The 13,962-nt window shown below is 53.9% G+C and overlaps 1 protein-coding gene across 8 annotated transcripts; it reads left to right on the forward strand.

Moving 5' to 3' along the window:
• Nucleotide 1: 1 nt before the first annotated feature.
• HAGH (hydroxyacylglutathione hydrolase) lies at nucleotides 2–13,301 on the forward strand. 8 transcript variants are annotated; one of them, XM_075718501.1, is made up of 10 exons: nucleotides 2,273–2,809; nucleotides 4,768–4,949; nucleotides 5,419–5,483; nucleotides 6,904–7,021; nucleotides 8,117–8,225; nucleotides 9,190–9,293; nucleotides 9,773–9,874; nucleotides 10,595–10,674; nucleotides 11,232–11,355; nucleotides 12,991–13,301. In XM_075718501.1, exons 1-9 carry the CDS (start codon nucleotides 2,617–2,619, stop codon nucleotides 11,329–11,331), a joined length of 1,053 nt encoding a protein of 350 aa, XP_075574616.1. In that variant the 5' UTR covers nucleotides 2,273–2,616; the 3' UTR covers nucleotides 11,332–11,355; nucleotides 12,991–13,301. The 8 variants fall into 8 exon arrangements, with proteins under 8 accessions (XP_075574617.1, XP_075574623.1, XP_075574619.1 ...); XM_075718502.1 differs by lacking the exon at nucleotides 2,273–2,809 and adding an exon at nucleotides 2–40 and having other exon boundaries at nucleotides 11,232–13,301; XM_075718508.1 differs by lacking the exon at nucleotides 2,273–2,809 and adding an exon at nucleotides 75–89 and having other exon boundaries at nucleotides 11,232–13,301.
• Nucleotides 13,302–13,962: the final 661 nt, after the last annotated feature.

Below are 13,962 nucleotides of genomic sequence, written 5' to 3' on the forward strand. Positions count from 1 at the left end.
CTCGGCACCGCCCTGGCAGCTGGGGCCCTGCTCCGAGCCGGTACGTGGGGCGGGCGGCGCGGCTGGCCCGGCGCCGGGGCTGCACCCCGGTAGGACCCGCGGGGGGGGGGGGGGGGGGCTGTGCCCTTGCAGCGGGGCTGGGGGCTGTGCCGTGACCTCCTTGCAGCCGGCGATGGGGCGGAGGGGGCGGGCGATGCCCCCCCCCCACCGCTTTGCAACCGGGGCCGGGCTGTGCCCCCCGTACCCGCAGCGAGCGGGGCGGCTGCGGGCACCCGGCGCTGGTGCGGGGTTGGGCGCGTCCCCGGCGAGCTGTGCGCTCGGACGGTGCTCTCTGCTCTCCCTTCCCGGCTCGGGGTGCGCCGAGGGACCTGGACAGACTGGATCGATGGGCCGTGGCCAACTGTATGAGGTTCAACAAGGCCAAGTGCCGGGTCCTGCACTTCGGTCACAACAACCCCATGCAGCGCTACAGGCTTGGGGAGGAGTGGCTGGAAAGCTGGCTGGCCGAAAAGGACCTGGGGGTGTTGGTAGATAGCCGGCTGAACATGAGCCAGCAGTGTGCCCAGGTGGCCAAGAAGGCCAACAGCATCCTGGCTTGTATCCAGGAATGCTGTGGCCAGCAGGAGCAGGGAGGTGATTGTCCCCCTGTACTCAGCGCTGGTGAGGCCGCACCTGGAATACTGTGTCCAGTTTTGGGCCCCTCACTACAAGAAAGACATTGAGGTGCTGGAGCGTGTCCAGAGGCGGGCAACGAAGCTGGTGAAGGGTCTGGAGAACAAGTCTTATGAGGAGCGGCTGAGGGAACTGGGGTTGTTTAGCCTGGAAAAGAGGAGGCTGAGGGGAGACCTTATCGCTCTCTACAACTACCTGAAAGGAGGTTGTAGTGAGGTGGGTGTTGGTCTCTTCTCCCAAGTAGCTAGCGATAGGACAAGAGGAAATGGGCTTAAGCTGCGCCAGGGGAGGTTTAGACTGGAAATTAGGAAAAATTTCTTTACGGAAAGGGTGGTCAGGCATTGGAACAGGCTGCCCAGAGAGGTGGTGGAGTCACCATCCCTGGAGGCGTTTAAAAAACGGGTAGATGTGGCACTTCGGGATATGGTTTAGTCTGGTCTACCCTTGATTAGTCTAGAGTGGGCTTGGTAGTGTAGGTTAATGGTTGGACTGGATGATCTTAAAGGTCTTTTCCAACCTAGATGATTCTATGATTCTATGAGGTGTTTGAGCTGACTCACAGCCCCAGCGGGTCGGCATCTGCTCGGCTGCAGCCCGGCGCTCTCGGTGGCTTTTTGCATCCCTGAGCCGGCCGGGGAGGCTCTCGCGGAGTTTTTGGGCAGCCAGAGCGCTGGTTATTGCTCGGCGAGGGGGCTTGGGAGAGGGGCCTGGCGTTTCAGCTGCGTTTGATGGATGGCCAGCTGTACTGGCGACGCAAGCAAAAAAAAACCCTAAAACTGGCTAAGCGCTGCACTTTAAATTTAGGGCCTAAATTCTGAAAGCGTCTCCTTGAACTAGAGCTTAGGCTTCAGCTTCACAGCGCCTCTGGGAATCATGGAATCATGGAATGGTTCGGGTTGGAAGGGACCTTTAGGGATCATCCAGCAGCGAGCAGGGACAGCTTTAACCAGCGCAGGGTGCTCACAGCCCCGTCCAACCTGGCCTGGGATGTTCCCAGGGATGGGGCATCTCCCACCGCTCTGGGCAACCTGTGCCAGTGCCTCACCACCCTCAGTGTAAAAAATTTCTTCCTTATATCTAGTCTAAATCTATTCTTCTTTAGTTTAAATCCATTACTCCTTGTCCTGTCACAACAGGCCTTGCTAAAAGTCTTACTCGAGGCCTTTTGCATCGCTCCAATTTTAAGACCCGGCCTTAACGAGCGAGAATCCATTGGAATTAACTGCCAGACTGGGAAACCCCGATGCTGTCTTAGGAACGAGTACGTCAAACCGAGTAACCAGCAGCTCCCGAGTTCCGCAGGTCGCGGGGTGGGCGCTGCGCCTTCCACGCAGGATTTGCTCCGCCGGCAGCGTGTGCCAGGTGGGCAGGCCCGGTGGGAGCCCGAGTTACCTGGGGTTTGCGGAGCCAGCTTGCTGGAGCCACAAACCCCCTGGGTACCCAAAAAATGTCCGTGCGTAGGGTATGTAGAAAGTGAACGTACTGTTTCTTCTTACGAGGCAACGCGAGGATGTTTCTCTATGTGCGGTCATTTTTGAGTGACAGCCATGTTTGAAATAGGAATTTTCCACTCTTTTCTGTTAAAAAAAAAAAAAAAAAGAGTAAACCAAAATGCTGTGGAGAAGATGTATGAAGCACCCCTTTCCTGAGGGAGCCTGCTGTTAAACCGTGCTGCTGCGCGCTTGCCTTCAGTCTCCAGCATGTACGCGTTTATGCGATAACATCAGCGCCTCCCGCCTGCAAACCCTTTTCTCTTGGCGACTCCAGCCGCGCTAACGAAGCCTTCCAGAAAGCCGAAGCGTGTGAATCAAAAGCTGCTGGCGTTCTGCTCTCCCCAGTCCTCTCTGCTTCGGGCATGAAGTCAGGAGGGGACGCGTTACGAAACCGAGCGAAGATGAAGTCATTTGGCATTAATTTTGGAGCGGACCTGCGTGGGCTACGGCGATGCTGGAACGCTCGGTGTTAGCGCTGGGCCGGGGCAGGGGTTATGGATCGCTTGGGGAGGTTCCTGGAGCAGAGCCGGGTCGGAGAACGACCTTCTTGGAAGAGCAGCGCCGGGCGCGCACGAAAGCGCTTCTGCTCCGCTCCTGCTCTGCTCGCAGAGCAGGCGGGCTGGAAAGGTGCAGCTTAGCTGCAGGTGGGAAGTCAGAATTAGTTTTGTACTTTGTGGGTGTTTTCTCATTCCTTCCTTTAAGTTACGTTTTAGAAAATGTTTCCTTACGTGGCGGTAGCTTGCTTGTTTGTTTTTGCAAGGGTTGTGAATTAAACGTGCAAAGAGACTTCGGGATCATGGCCAAGGTTAGAAATCGTTCATAGGCAGAAAGCATTTTAAGTATGTGAATAATTCCTTTGACTTGAAGTTGAGGTTGTGTTTTCTTTTGGTTTTTTTTTGGTTTTTTCCCCCCCTGGTTAGCATATAGCATGCAAACAAACGTGCAGTATACGCAGCTCTTGTGACTGATAGCAACCAAAAGAAAACTACTTCATGTTAGGGAGCAGTTAAAAAGCAACTGATTTTTTTTTTTTTTCCCATATCAAGGAGTAGTAAGGGAGTTTTTTTTTCTTTGTCTGTTCTTTTTTTGAAAGGACTCTCCTGCTCCAGAGGAATACTCGGCAGGTATGGATGCTTTTCTCAATACTACACGCCTTCACCGTTAAATACCCAGTGCATGCCTACGCTATTGTGCCTTGGGGTTTTCTTTGCAGCACCGTGTTTAATTTTACTACCGTCTCCCCTCCTTACCTCCCTTCCCTCATAAGCAAGTGAGATGGTGGAGGTAGAAGGGGGAAGGAGCTCTGGGCAGGACGGTGGTACCGGCGGGGCCTTACAGCTCCTGCAGCCGTGGCTCTGGGCTTGCAGCAGCTGCGTGCCCCGGGCAGAACCCGGGTCTGGATTTTGCAGCCCCGTCGGTCCCGTCGCTGGCCGTGTCGGCTGCAGCCAGGCTGCGGGACCTCTCCCCTCTGAAGCAGGCTCTTATCAGGGGTGGCAGGCCTGGCCTGTTTTGGGAGAGTGGGGCAGGTTGATTACCAGCGCGGTGAACCCCTCCCTTTGGCGCTGGCGGAGGTGGCCCAGCGCGGCGCGTTGGGAGCCTTAGGGCCGGAGTCAGTGGTGCAAAATGAAACAGCGGCCGAGGCAGCGCGGTTCAGACCAAGGCGGGCACCTTCAGCGGTGTGCCAGGGCCTCGGGCGTTAGCGCAACCGATTTCTGACTTGCAGAGACTGACTCCTCCTTCCCTGCGTGCGTATGGACGCGTGCCTGAGGTGCAGGGCCCCAGCAATGCAAGGCCTCGTCCTCCTTGTTTCCCTTCCTTTTTTTTTTTTTTTTTTTTATAGCAGAGCCTTTTAGGGCTCAGTTGTTTCTTTAAGAACTGCGTAACTGCGAGTTGAACAGCGGGACCCGGGTTATTTGTATCTGGAATTAGCTTTGCTTCTTCGATCTGTTTAAACGTTTAACCAAAAGCAAATAGGGAGGCAGTGCTGTTGCATCAAGGTAGCGTGGGAGCAGGAAACCTGCCCGCAGCGCGTGCCTGGTACCTGGCCGAGCAGGGAGCCTCGCCGTCCGCGCAGAGAGCCCCTCTGCTCTCCCCGCACCGTGCAGCTTGCGATTTCCCCAAGTAACGAAGCAGATACTTCTGTTGTAGCAGCGCGCGTATTTCTGTATTTTTCCTTCCCCCCGCCTCGTTTTTTTTGTCTTTTGGCCGTAACGCGGCCTTTTGTGCTTTTTTTTTTTTTCCTCTTTTTTTGCAAAGTCACTGTCCTGGGCTGATCTTTGCCCAGGTCTTCCCTCTCCACTCTGCTTTCCTGCCCCTTGAAATCTCTCCAATCGAGGTACGGCGCTTTGCCCGCATGAGCACCTCTCTGGGAGCAGCGTCCCGTCCCTCTTCGGCGCGGCTGTGGGGCGCAAGGTGCCGCAGCCAGGCACTAACACTCTGTCCCGGGGTGGCCTCTCTCCTCTTCCTCTGAAGAAGGCAGGTTGGGCTGTCCGTACCCTTCCTTCTCTGGGGCCGTAGGCTGGGGGATTTGCTGTGCTCTGGGCCAGTTGTTGCCCTCCCTGGGCTAACCTGAGGTTTAACCCTGCGGTTTTGGGGTCTGCAGGTGCAGCGCAGCTGCGAGCTGTCTTCCTGCACACGGAGCACGAGCGGAGGAAGTCGAAGACGGTCACGCAAGCCGACATGAAGGTGGAATTACTCCCAGCCCTCACAGACAACTACATGTACCTCCTCATCGATGAGGAAACGAAGGAGGCTGCGATAGTAGATCCTGTGCAGCCCCAGAAGGTAATGCTGCGTGCAGCCCTTGTGAGCCGGGTGCTCGCCGCCGCGGCTCTGGGAGATCCTTCCAGGTTGCCACATCCACGAGAGCGTTAGTCACAGGCTGACTCAGGCGTGGGGGAAAGGCAGGAATTACTGGCCACGCGTAGGTACGGACAAGGCTTCAAAGGCGCTCTGCGCCTGGGCTCAGGCAGCTTGTCCCTGACTTCAAGGGTTAGTGGCCTGGTTTTGGTTTTTGCCCTTAGTTTGATGTAGTGCAGAATAGAGGAAATGGGGCTGAGGGCTTAGTCGTGGCTAGCTGGATCAGAGAGCTCGTGTCGCGATCTGTAACTACGGCTTGGAGAGGGATGAGCTCTCTGCCAAGTTGCTGGTGTGGCTCTCAAACCTTGAAACAGGTGTGTCCGGGTTACGCCAGGCGCCGGGTGAGCTGTGAAGTCGTTTCATGTGAGTTGTAATGCTCTTGCTGTGCCTGCAGGTTTTGGATGCAGTCAAAAAGCACGGCGTGAAGCTGACCACTGTCCTGACCACACATCATCACTGGTAACTATCTGCTGTAGTGGGATCCTTCCTCCCTCTGCGTAAACACAAGCGGTCAAGAATTGTTGCTTTTCTGGATCAAGTTGGTCTTCTCTAAGCAGGAACTCAGGTGTGAGGAGAAGGATCAGAGCTCAGGAAGCATTCCCTTGGGCTTGCTATGAGCAGATGCATCATCTAGACTGCAAGTGTCAGTTCCTTTAACCTTTAAAACGCTGACTTCTCCCGGGTGGCCAGTGAAATAAATGTGCGTGAAGGTAGCTGTGGAGCGCAGGAGGGAGCACACCCAAGCCAAGGTGCTAGGACATGCCTGTAAGGCGTGCTGCTTGCAGTCAGCAGCGGTGGGAGGATTACCTGGGTTGCAGATTAACTCTGCCGGGGACGTAAAGATGAATGTTTTGCTTTAGCAGTTTTGCAGTGCTGAACCTGAGTCACCTCTGTGGCTAGAGAGCCAGCCCTGATCTGGCAGGACCGGCACCGTGAGCAAATGCTGAGCTGTTTGGACATCTGGGTGCCTGCTCCGCGGCGGCTTGTGGGTGTCGTGATTTAACCCCAGCAGCAGCTCAGCACCACACAGCCGCTCGCTCCCCCTGCCCCGGTGGGATGGGGGAGAGAATCGGAAGAGTTAAGAGTGAGAAAACTCCTGGGTTGAGATAAGAACAGTTTAATAATTGAAATAAAGTAAAATAGTAGTAGTAAATAATAACAATATAATAATAACAACAGTAATAATAATATACAGAGCAAGTGATGCCCAATGCAATTGCTCACCACCCGCCGACCGATGCCCAGCCAGTTCCTGAGCAGCGATCGCTGCTCCCCGGCCAACCCCCCCCAGTTTCCATACTGCCCATGACGCCGTATGGTATGGAATAGCCCTTTGGTCAGTTTGGATCAACTCTTCTGGCTGTGCCCCCTCCCAGCTTCTTGTGCCCCTGGCAGAGCATGGGAAGCTGAAAAGCCCTTGACTGGCATTAGCAGTACTCAGCAACAACTAAAAACATCAGCGTGTTATCAGCATTCTTCTCCTACTAAATCCAAAACACAGCACTATGCCTGCTACTAGGAAGAAAATTTAACTCTGTCCTAGCCAAAACCAGAACAGTGGGATACTGAATTACATACCTCCCAGTTATCCCAGTCTCTCCCTCTCCTAGTTACCAGAGAGGTGACTGCGAGCCCCTAAGGCTGGTGTTTCCCAACCAGGTATGAACTTGTGGGGGGGTTGTTCCCCACTCTCACTGTCCTGGTTACTGGAGAAATTATCTCCACTCGTGTTGATGCAGCATATCCTTTGAGATGAGGGCAGTGTTAGATACTGGGAGAATAGCTGATCGGAAATGATTGCCTGGAGGTTACCATTGCAATATGAGTTACAACAGATTTGTCTTCATCCTTGCCCAAATTCGTTTTTCTGGCCTTCCAGGGACCATGCTGGAGGAAATGAGAAGCTCGTAAAGATGGAGACGGGGTTGCGCGTCTACGGGGGAGACAGCAGAGTTGGAGCACTGACGCAGAAAGTGTCCCACCTTACATCATTCAAGGTAAAGGGAACGAGCTGCAGGACTCGGTGGGGGGCATCTCCCGTCTGTGTCACAGCTTTAGAGCTGGACCGGTGTGGTCCAACTTGAGTTAATATTGTGATCACAGCTCTTTTACCTTTTAACACCTCTCGGATGTAGTTGATAGTTTAACTACAGTACTCACCCTTTCCCAGCCCTATGAACCGTAACCCCTCTGTCTTGTTTTGGCCGGCGGCGATACTTCGTTGATGAGAACGTTGGCACAGCTCAGACACCTGCGTTGCCTGGGGCGTGCTGGGTGTCCGGGTGCTCCTTGACAGCTGCCTTAACTGGGGTGGTCGACGTGTGAAAGGACAGGGCTTGTGCTCTGCTTGGAGCCTCGTTAGCACCGAACAAACGCAAGCGGTCCTCTCTGAACGGCAGCTGAAATAGAGGGTGAAGAGGAAGTGGGCCAGCAGTGCTAGCAGTGCCTGCATTGCTTTTCCGGAGCTCGAGCAGCAAACCTTGTTGGAACCTAGCTGTTTGTTTGCAGATGAGCTGGCAGATGACATGAACTGCTGTGAAATGTGCAGGCTGGTATGGATGTCACTGCTAGTCTTGCGGTGCACCTTTGGGGCGGGCGGCGGCGAAGAAGGGAGCACAGAAATACATGGGAAGGTGTGCAAATTAGGGCTGCGGGGGGAAACATCCCCTTGGCCTCATGAATGTGTTTAATCCTTCCCTTTTCGTGAGCGTCGTCCGCTTCTTCCCTTGAGCTTCGTATTTGTTTGGAGCTTTTTACACTTGATTAACTTTGTTCAGGATGTTGTGTTGCTCTGGATCTGTTTGCTCTTGCTGCCAACCAGACGCTGAGTCACTCTGCATGTAAATGAAAGAATCTGCCAGTTCTCTTTGTCCCAACACCTGCTAGGAGGAAACAGCTCCCTTCCAAGCCCCTGCCACAAAAAAAAAATCTCTTGCTGGACTCTCCTAGGAGCAGAGCTGATGTTTACTGGCCAGCTATGTGAGAATTTGCCTGTAGGACTGGTAGACCATTGTAATAGTCGCGATTCTTTTCTAACCGTACAAATGCTAGCAAACGGTAGCTAAAGCTCTAGTCTTCTGCCTTCTTCTCAGGTGGGATCTCTTAATGTGAAATGCCTCTGTACGCCGTGTCACACTTCTGGACACATCTGTTATTATGTGACTAAGCCAAATAGCTCCGAGCCACCTGCTGTTTTTACAGGTGAGGAGTTGGGAGGTTGCATTGCCGGCAGTCTGCGTTGCAAAGACATAAGCTACCCCTCTGCCTGGGTGCTCCTGACTCTGGATGCGCATTCAGCCCTTGCTGCCAGCACAGCTGGGCAACGTCCGCGTCTTGCCCCCTTACCAAGAGCTACCAAGTGTAGTTGTAGATGGTGAAAGCCCTCTGGGTTTGTAAACCATTGCTGGGCACCCTGCAAGCAACATCAAGAGCGAGCCCTGGATGAGTCCTACACCTAGCATTTTCTTCCTTGAAACAAGAGCTGTTGTTTTACTGTCTCAGGCAAGCTGTGGCTTGATTCCAAAACCTGTTGCTTTTCCATATATCTGTACTCATATCTGTTTAAAAAAAAAACAACCAAAAACCTGAGAGAAGAGAAAGTAGGGGAGTAAGAGAGGGCTGGTGCTCCATCTCTGGTAGCCAGGTTCTGGATCCTGTTTTGGAGAGTAAGGTTCCCCCTTCCCTGCGACTGCGCCCAGTGTCCCCAGACTGCCACGTCATCCCGCTCCTGACGGGCGTTCTCCAGCGCTTCCACCAGCTGCTGCATGGAAGAAGTAACGGCTTAAGCAAGATTTTAGGGAGCACTGGGGAGAAAACGCAGAGGCGCCTCATCTTTGTTCAACTTCATAGCCCAAAGAGCAAGTGTCCCTTGTCCACTCTAGAAGGGAGAGGAGGGGACAGCAGGCTGCCTGCAGGTAGGGAAGCGCTGCCGTGGTTTGCCTGGCGAGGCTGTGGGGTTTCCCGCGTTAGAAGTTGCGTTTGCCACGTGGGTTTACGTGGCGCTGAGCCCGCGTGGGGCAGCGGCGTAGCCTAGCTCTCCCCGTGCCTTCCGCTGAGCTGCAGCGAGGGCAGCGATGGCAGGACCGAGCCCTCGGGCACCGTGTGCGCACGTTTTGGTGTGAGGGACCTTGGCTGGGCCTGATGCCCTGTCACGCCTCCCTTGCAGGTGACACGCTCTTTGTGGCCGGTTGTGGAAAATTCTTCGAGGGAACCCCGGAGGAAATGTACAGGGCGCTGATTGAGATTTTGGGCAGCTTGGACCCCAAAACGGTATGAACCTCTCCTTTTGCGCTAGTAGGTTAACGGGCCAGAAACTACTACAGACGTCAAAGAAACTGTCTGCCTAATAATACTGTTGTTCAAAGAGAGAATTTCTCATGTGTTGAAGGAATGAACGCTTACATCAGGAATTGTCTTTGATGCTGAATAGCGGGAGTCCTCTGGGGAGGAAATACCCACCCCAAATACTTCTGTACTTTGTGGGGAGAGAGTAGGGGCTGCTTCTTAAAACAAAGGCTGGAGAGCTGGGACGCCTGGGCTCTTTCGTCAGGCTCGCTGCTAAATTGGCAGATAGTACTGGCTGATAGCTCCTGGCGCTTCTCCTGTGCGTGTCCTCAGTGGAGAGTGCTGTGTGTCCTGGAGGGGTGACTCTGTTGTTCCTGCTGTGCCATGACATTGCTGAGGGTACCCGGCACTCCACCTTCGTCCCTTCGGAGTCACCCAGTGTCACTCTTCCTTCCTCTTCCTAGAGAGTCTACTGCGGTCACGAATACACGATCAACAATCTCAAGTTTGCTCGACACGTTGAACCCAATAACGTCAGTATCCATGAAAAGCTTGCTTGGGCCAAGGTAAGCTGGTCCATCCTTTCCTTAGACTTGCTGGGTGCTGTCATGGAGGCAGAGCCTCTCCGAGGAGGCAGAGGAGAGAGGACAGTGTTGGGGAGAAAGAGAAGCTGTGGGGAGGGAGCTCAGAGCCAGGAGCTGCAGTAACGTGCAGACGTGGCACTTGGGGACATGGTTTAGTGGGCATGGTGGGGTTGGGGTGATGATCTTAGAGATTCTTTCCAGCCTTAGTGATTCCTAGTTTTACTTTCATTAAAAAACAATCCAGCCAGCAAGCCACGAAACATGAAATTGCTACTCTCCCCTTAACTGGTTTAGTGGTGGACTTGGTAGTGTAGGTTAATGGTTGGACTGGATGATCTTAAAGGTCTTTTCCAACCTAAAGCGATTCTATGTGTTGCATCCAGAGGAGCGATGTGTTGGGGAACAGGGTTTGTGCGTGGCTCAGAGAAGATGGTTTGCTCTCTGGTGGAGACATGACCCTCCCTGGAAACTTGCTGGTACAATTACAGGCTGATGTCTGCGTCTGTCTGGGAGGGTCAGCTGTGTCTCTCCCTGTGCACCTCAGTCCTTGTCTGTCTGTCTGTCTGCGTGGCCCTGGGAAGGGCCTGGCCTGAGCTCGCGCAGGCAGTTGGGTGCAGCACTAACCCTGCGTGGTTAATACACAGGACGTTTCTTGTTCGCCAAAACATTCCTCATCAAGCAGAAATCTCGCCCTCGTTACAGGCAAAGTATGACAGTGGCGAGCCAACCATACCCTCCACCATTGCGGAAGAGTTTACGTACAACCCCTTCATGCGAGTGAGGTACGGAGGAGATGTGGGTGTGGGAATGGTCCTTGTGTTCGGAGGGGGGGTGTGGGAAGGAGGAGGTCTCCAAAAAAAGAGCCGTAAGCGGGTATTACTCTCCTGCCTCACACATTCCTGTTGCGATGCCTTCAAGACCCTCCTTAAAACCTCTGCCTTCCAAGAGCAAGTACGGTAGAATGTGCTTGCTGTCCTGGCAGAAGCTTGCTGCGGTGAAATTTGAAGGGTTGTGGTGAGCGTGTCTGCCAGCGCTGAAGTCCCTGACTCAGGAGACAGAACAAGCTTTCTTGTGTAATTACGTTCCATCATCAAGGAGAATTTGGCAGACGGGCGCGGCAAAAGATGCTGTTCAAGGCACAAGAGCGTTTGCAATTTCCTCTTGCCAATGAGCGTTCAAACCAAGGCAGCTGATAAGCCCGTGCCAAAGCCCTGGCTCTTTGATCTTTAAGTGCAACGTTTCCCCTTGATGCAGGCGAAACGTGCTAGTAGTGACTTCATAGACGAGATTTGATCTTGCAGTCTTTGCATTTGCTGTCCCTGGTCTTCCCTCCTGGCAGGGAGAAGACGGTTCAGCAGCACGCCGGGGAGACCGACCCCATCCGAACAATGGGGGCCATCAGAAAAGAGAAGGATAACTTCCGAGTCCCGAAGGACTGAGCACTCTGCCTGGATCACTTTAATGTCAGTTTAAGTGTAATTTAGACTATTCAGGTGTTTTAGGAGTTGAACCTTCTGTTGTGGTTGAGACAGTCGTATTTAGGGTTTTGTTTTGTTTTAATTAAGGAAAAAAAAAAAAAGCACTTTGCCCTTGTTGAGATGTTCTACAGCATATTTATATTACGATGAAGAATATTTATCCTTCTATTGCTGGCTCGCAAACTGTCACATGTGTCACACGCAGATCGTTTTACAAGTGTTGGTACGTGGCTCAGAGCCGGGGGTGGGGAAGGGTCAAACCTTCAGGTCTAGGGAAAAGCTCCTGTTATTTTTGGAGGAGCCTGACGCGAATGCAGACAGTGGGACTGGGGGCCCGAGCTGTCTGCATTTAAAACAGAGGCAAAATGCGGTAACTGCCTTGCCAGCTGAAGATTTGAACTTCTCTTCCGTGCTGCTGCTGAAACTTCTGTCGCTTCTGGCTCCACTAAAACCAGTTCTCGGTGACAGACCGGCCCTGCCACCGCCAGTTCGGGGCTTAGTTTGTGAAACACGCGGGGTGGCCTGGCTCTGGGAACGGCACGCGGGGGCTGTCCGGCTTCCCCCTTCTCTCTGACGTTCCCTGTCGTGGACTGTGGTAACTTTTCCAGGCAGCACGCTGGCTTAATTGCGCTGTTGCTTTTACCCTTTCGCTCTTAACGTCAGCCTGTTTGCACGTGCCTGCTTCCCGCTCGTAAGTGTGATCTGTATGTTACTTGTGTTAGTACCACACAAACGAAGAAGGGATTTGTCTGCTGGCTCAAAATCCCGAGGAGAACTTCCCTAGCGACTAACCGGGTGTCTAACAGCGACGAGATCCTCCAACAGCCGCCTCGCTGCCGATAGCCAGGGCAGCCGCTTTGTACCTTGCAGTGAGTAACGTGGCGAACGAGCATCGATGCCGGGCGCTGTTCCCCGGCGAGAGAGCAGCGGCTCTGGGGAGCGCGGGCGGTAGCTGCGCTGGGTCAGGGAGACGCCAGCTCCCGGGCCCGACTTGCAGCGGCTGCGGCATGCTGCTGGGGTCGATCCCCCGCCCCGCAGCCTCTGCCTGCTCCGGCCTCTCTGCTAGAAGGGCCGCGGAGGTGGTGGTACAAATGGGTGCCCACGTATTGCCAGACTGAACAGGGCTCGGGTCTCAGACCCCCTGAGGAACCACCTTAGCGTGGTTTCTTTTTCTCGGTCGGTCCGTGGGGCTTCAAAGCCGTCTGTGTTCTTGGACTAGTGCTGTATGACCCCGGTCTGCAGCCAGCTTGGAAAACTGCGGAGAGGGAACTTCCCCTCGGGCTGTTTTTCCTGACAGGGGGGAAATACCGTGTCAAAGTGGATGAATGGGATAAACTGGGGGAAAGTGAATCCAGGTTTTCAGCGAGCGGGTCAGCCCCTCCTGCGCTTCGCATCCTCCAGCTCGGTGTCCTTAAACAACAGAGGTGTGAGTGAAGGGTGATGGGACCCAGCCTTGCGCGCTTGGTGTCTGCGTCTTCAGTGCATCTTCCTCCTAATTATTTTTTCTTCCTTGTGTCTTGGTCTCGGCTGCATGCTGCGGATCTGCTCAAGTACGAGAGATTTTCAGACAAATGCTTTGCAGCTGAAGCTAACAAAAGATTCAAACGATTTTGGTTCCAGTTTCTCCCCCTCTCCCCAGTGCACGTTGGTAAGTGGTGCCACGATGGAGTCGCCAGCCGCCTGGCTGTCACCGGCGCAGCTCTGGCCTGCTCTTCCAACCAACACGCTGAGTGGCAGCCTATGAGCGGGGTTTGATGTAGCGCCGTGTCTTTATTTGCTTTAAAAAGGTATATTTTCTGTAGTTCAGAAAGAAAAGTGGTACCTAAAAACTTTGCTGCCTCCTTAACGTGAACGCTGCGCTGCTACGGCGGAGCATGACTGTACTGATGGCTGTTTGACGAACGAGCGAATAAATAACAGCTGTAAACCGAGCATGGGTGCGGTGGCCTGCAAGAAGGGGATTCCTTTATCTCACAATTTTATTTATTATTTTTTTTTTTGTACTAGCGATTCAAGTCAACCGCCTGGAAGAGGCTTTCTACCTCATCCTGGGGGGGGAAGCGGGTGGCGTTTTGGGATCCTCTGGGGCTTTATTCAAGGTCTTGTCACAACTGTGTGTTCTTTCTGAAAGAACGGAGCACGTTCGGCGCTTGCAAACGCTGTTCCCTCCTTCACAAGTGGCATCTGGAGCACAGGGCTGGTGGGGAGCGGCTGGGGGAGCTGGGGGTGTTCAGCCTGGAGAAGAGGAGGCTGAGGGGAGACCTGATCGCTCTGCAGCTCCTGGCAGGAGGGGGCAGGGAGGGGGTGTTGGGCTCTTCTCCCAGGGAACCAGCGATAGGATGAGAGGAAATGGGCTTAAGCTGCGTCAGGGGAGGTTTAGGTTGGATATTGGGAAAAATTTCTTTACGGAAAGGGCGGTCAAGCATTGGAACAGGCTGCCCAGAGAGGTGGGGGAGTCCCCATCCCTGGGGGGGTTCAACAGACGGGCAGAGGTGGCACTTGGGGACATGGTTTAGTGGGCATGGTGGGGTTGGGGTGATGGTTGGACTGGTGATCTTGGAGATCCTCTCCAACCTTAGCGATTCCCAGCTT

The sequence above is a fragment of the Pelecanus crispus genome, chromosome 11 (genome assembly GCF_030463565.1).
Source record: "Pelecanus crispus isolate bPelCri1 chromosome 11, bPelCri1.pri, whole genome shotgun sequence".
Taxonomy (NCBI): domain Eukaryota; kingdom Metazoa; phylum Chordata; class Aves; order Pelecaniformes; family Pelecanidae; genus Pelecanus; species Pelecanus crispus.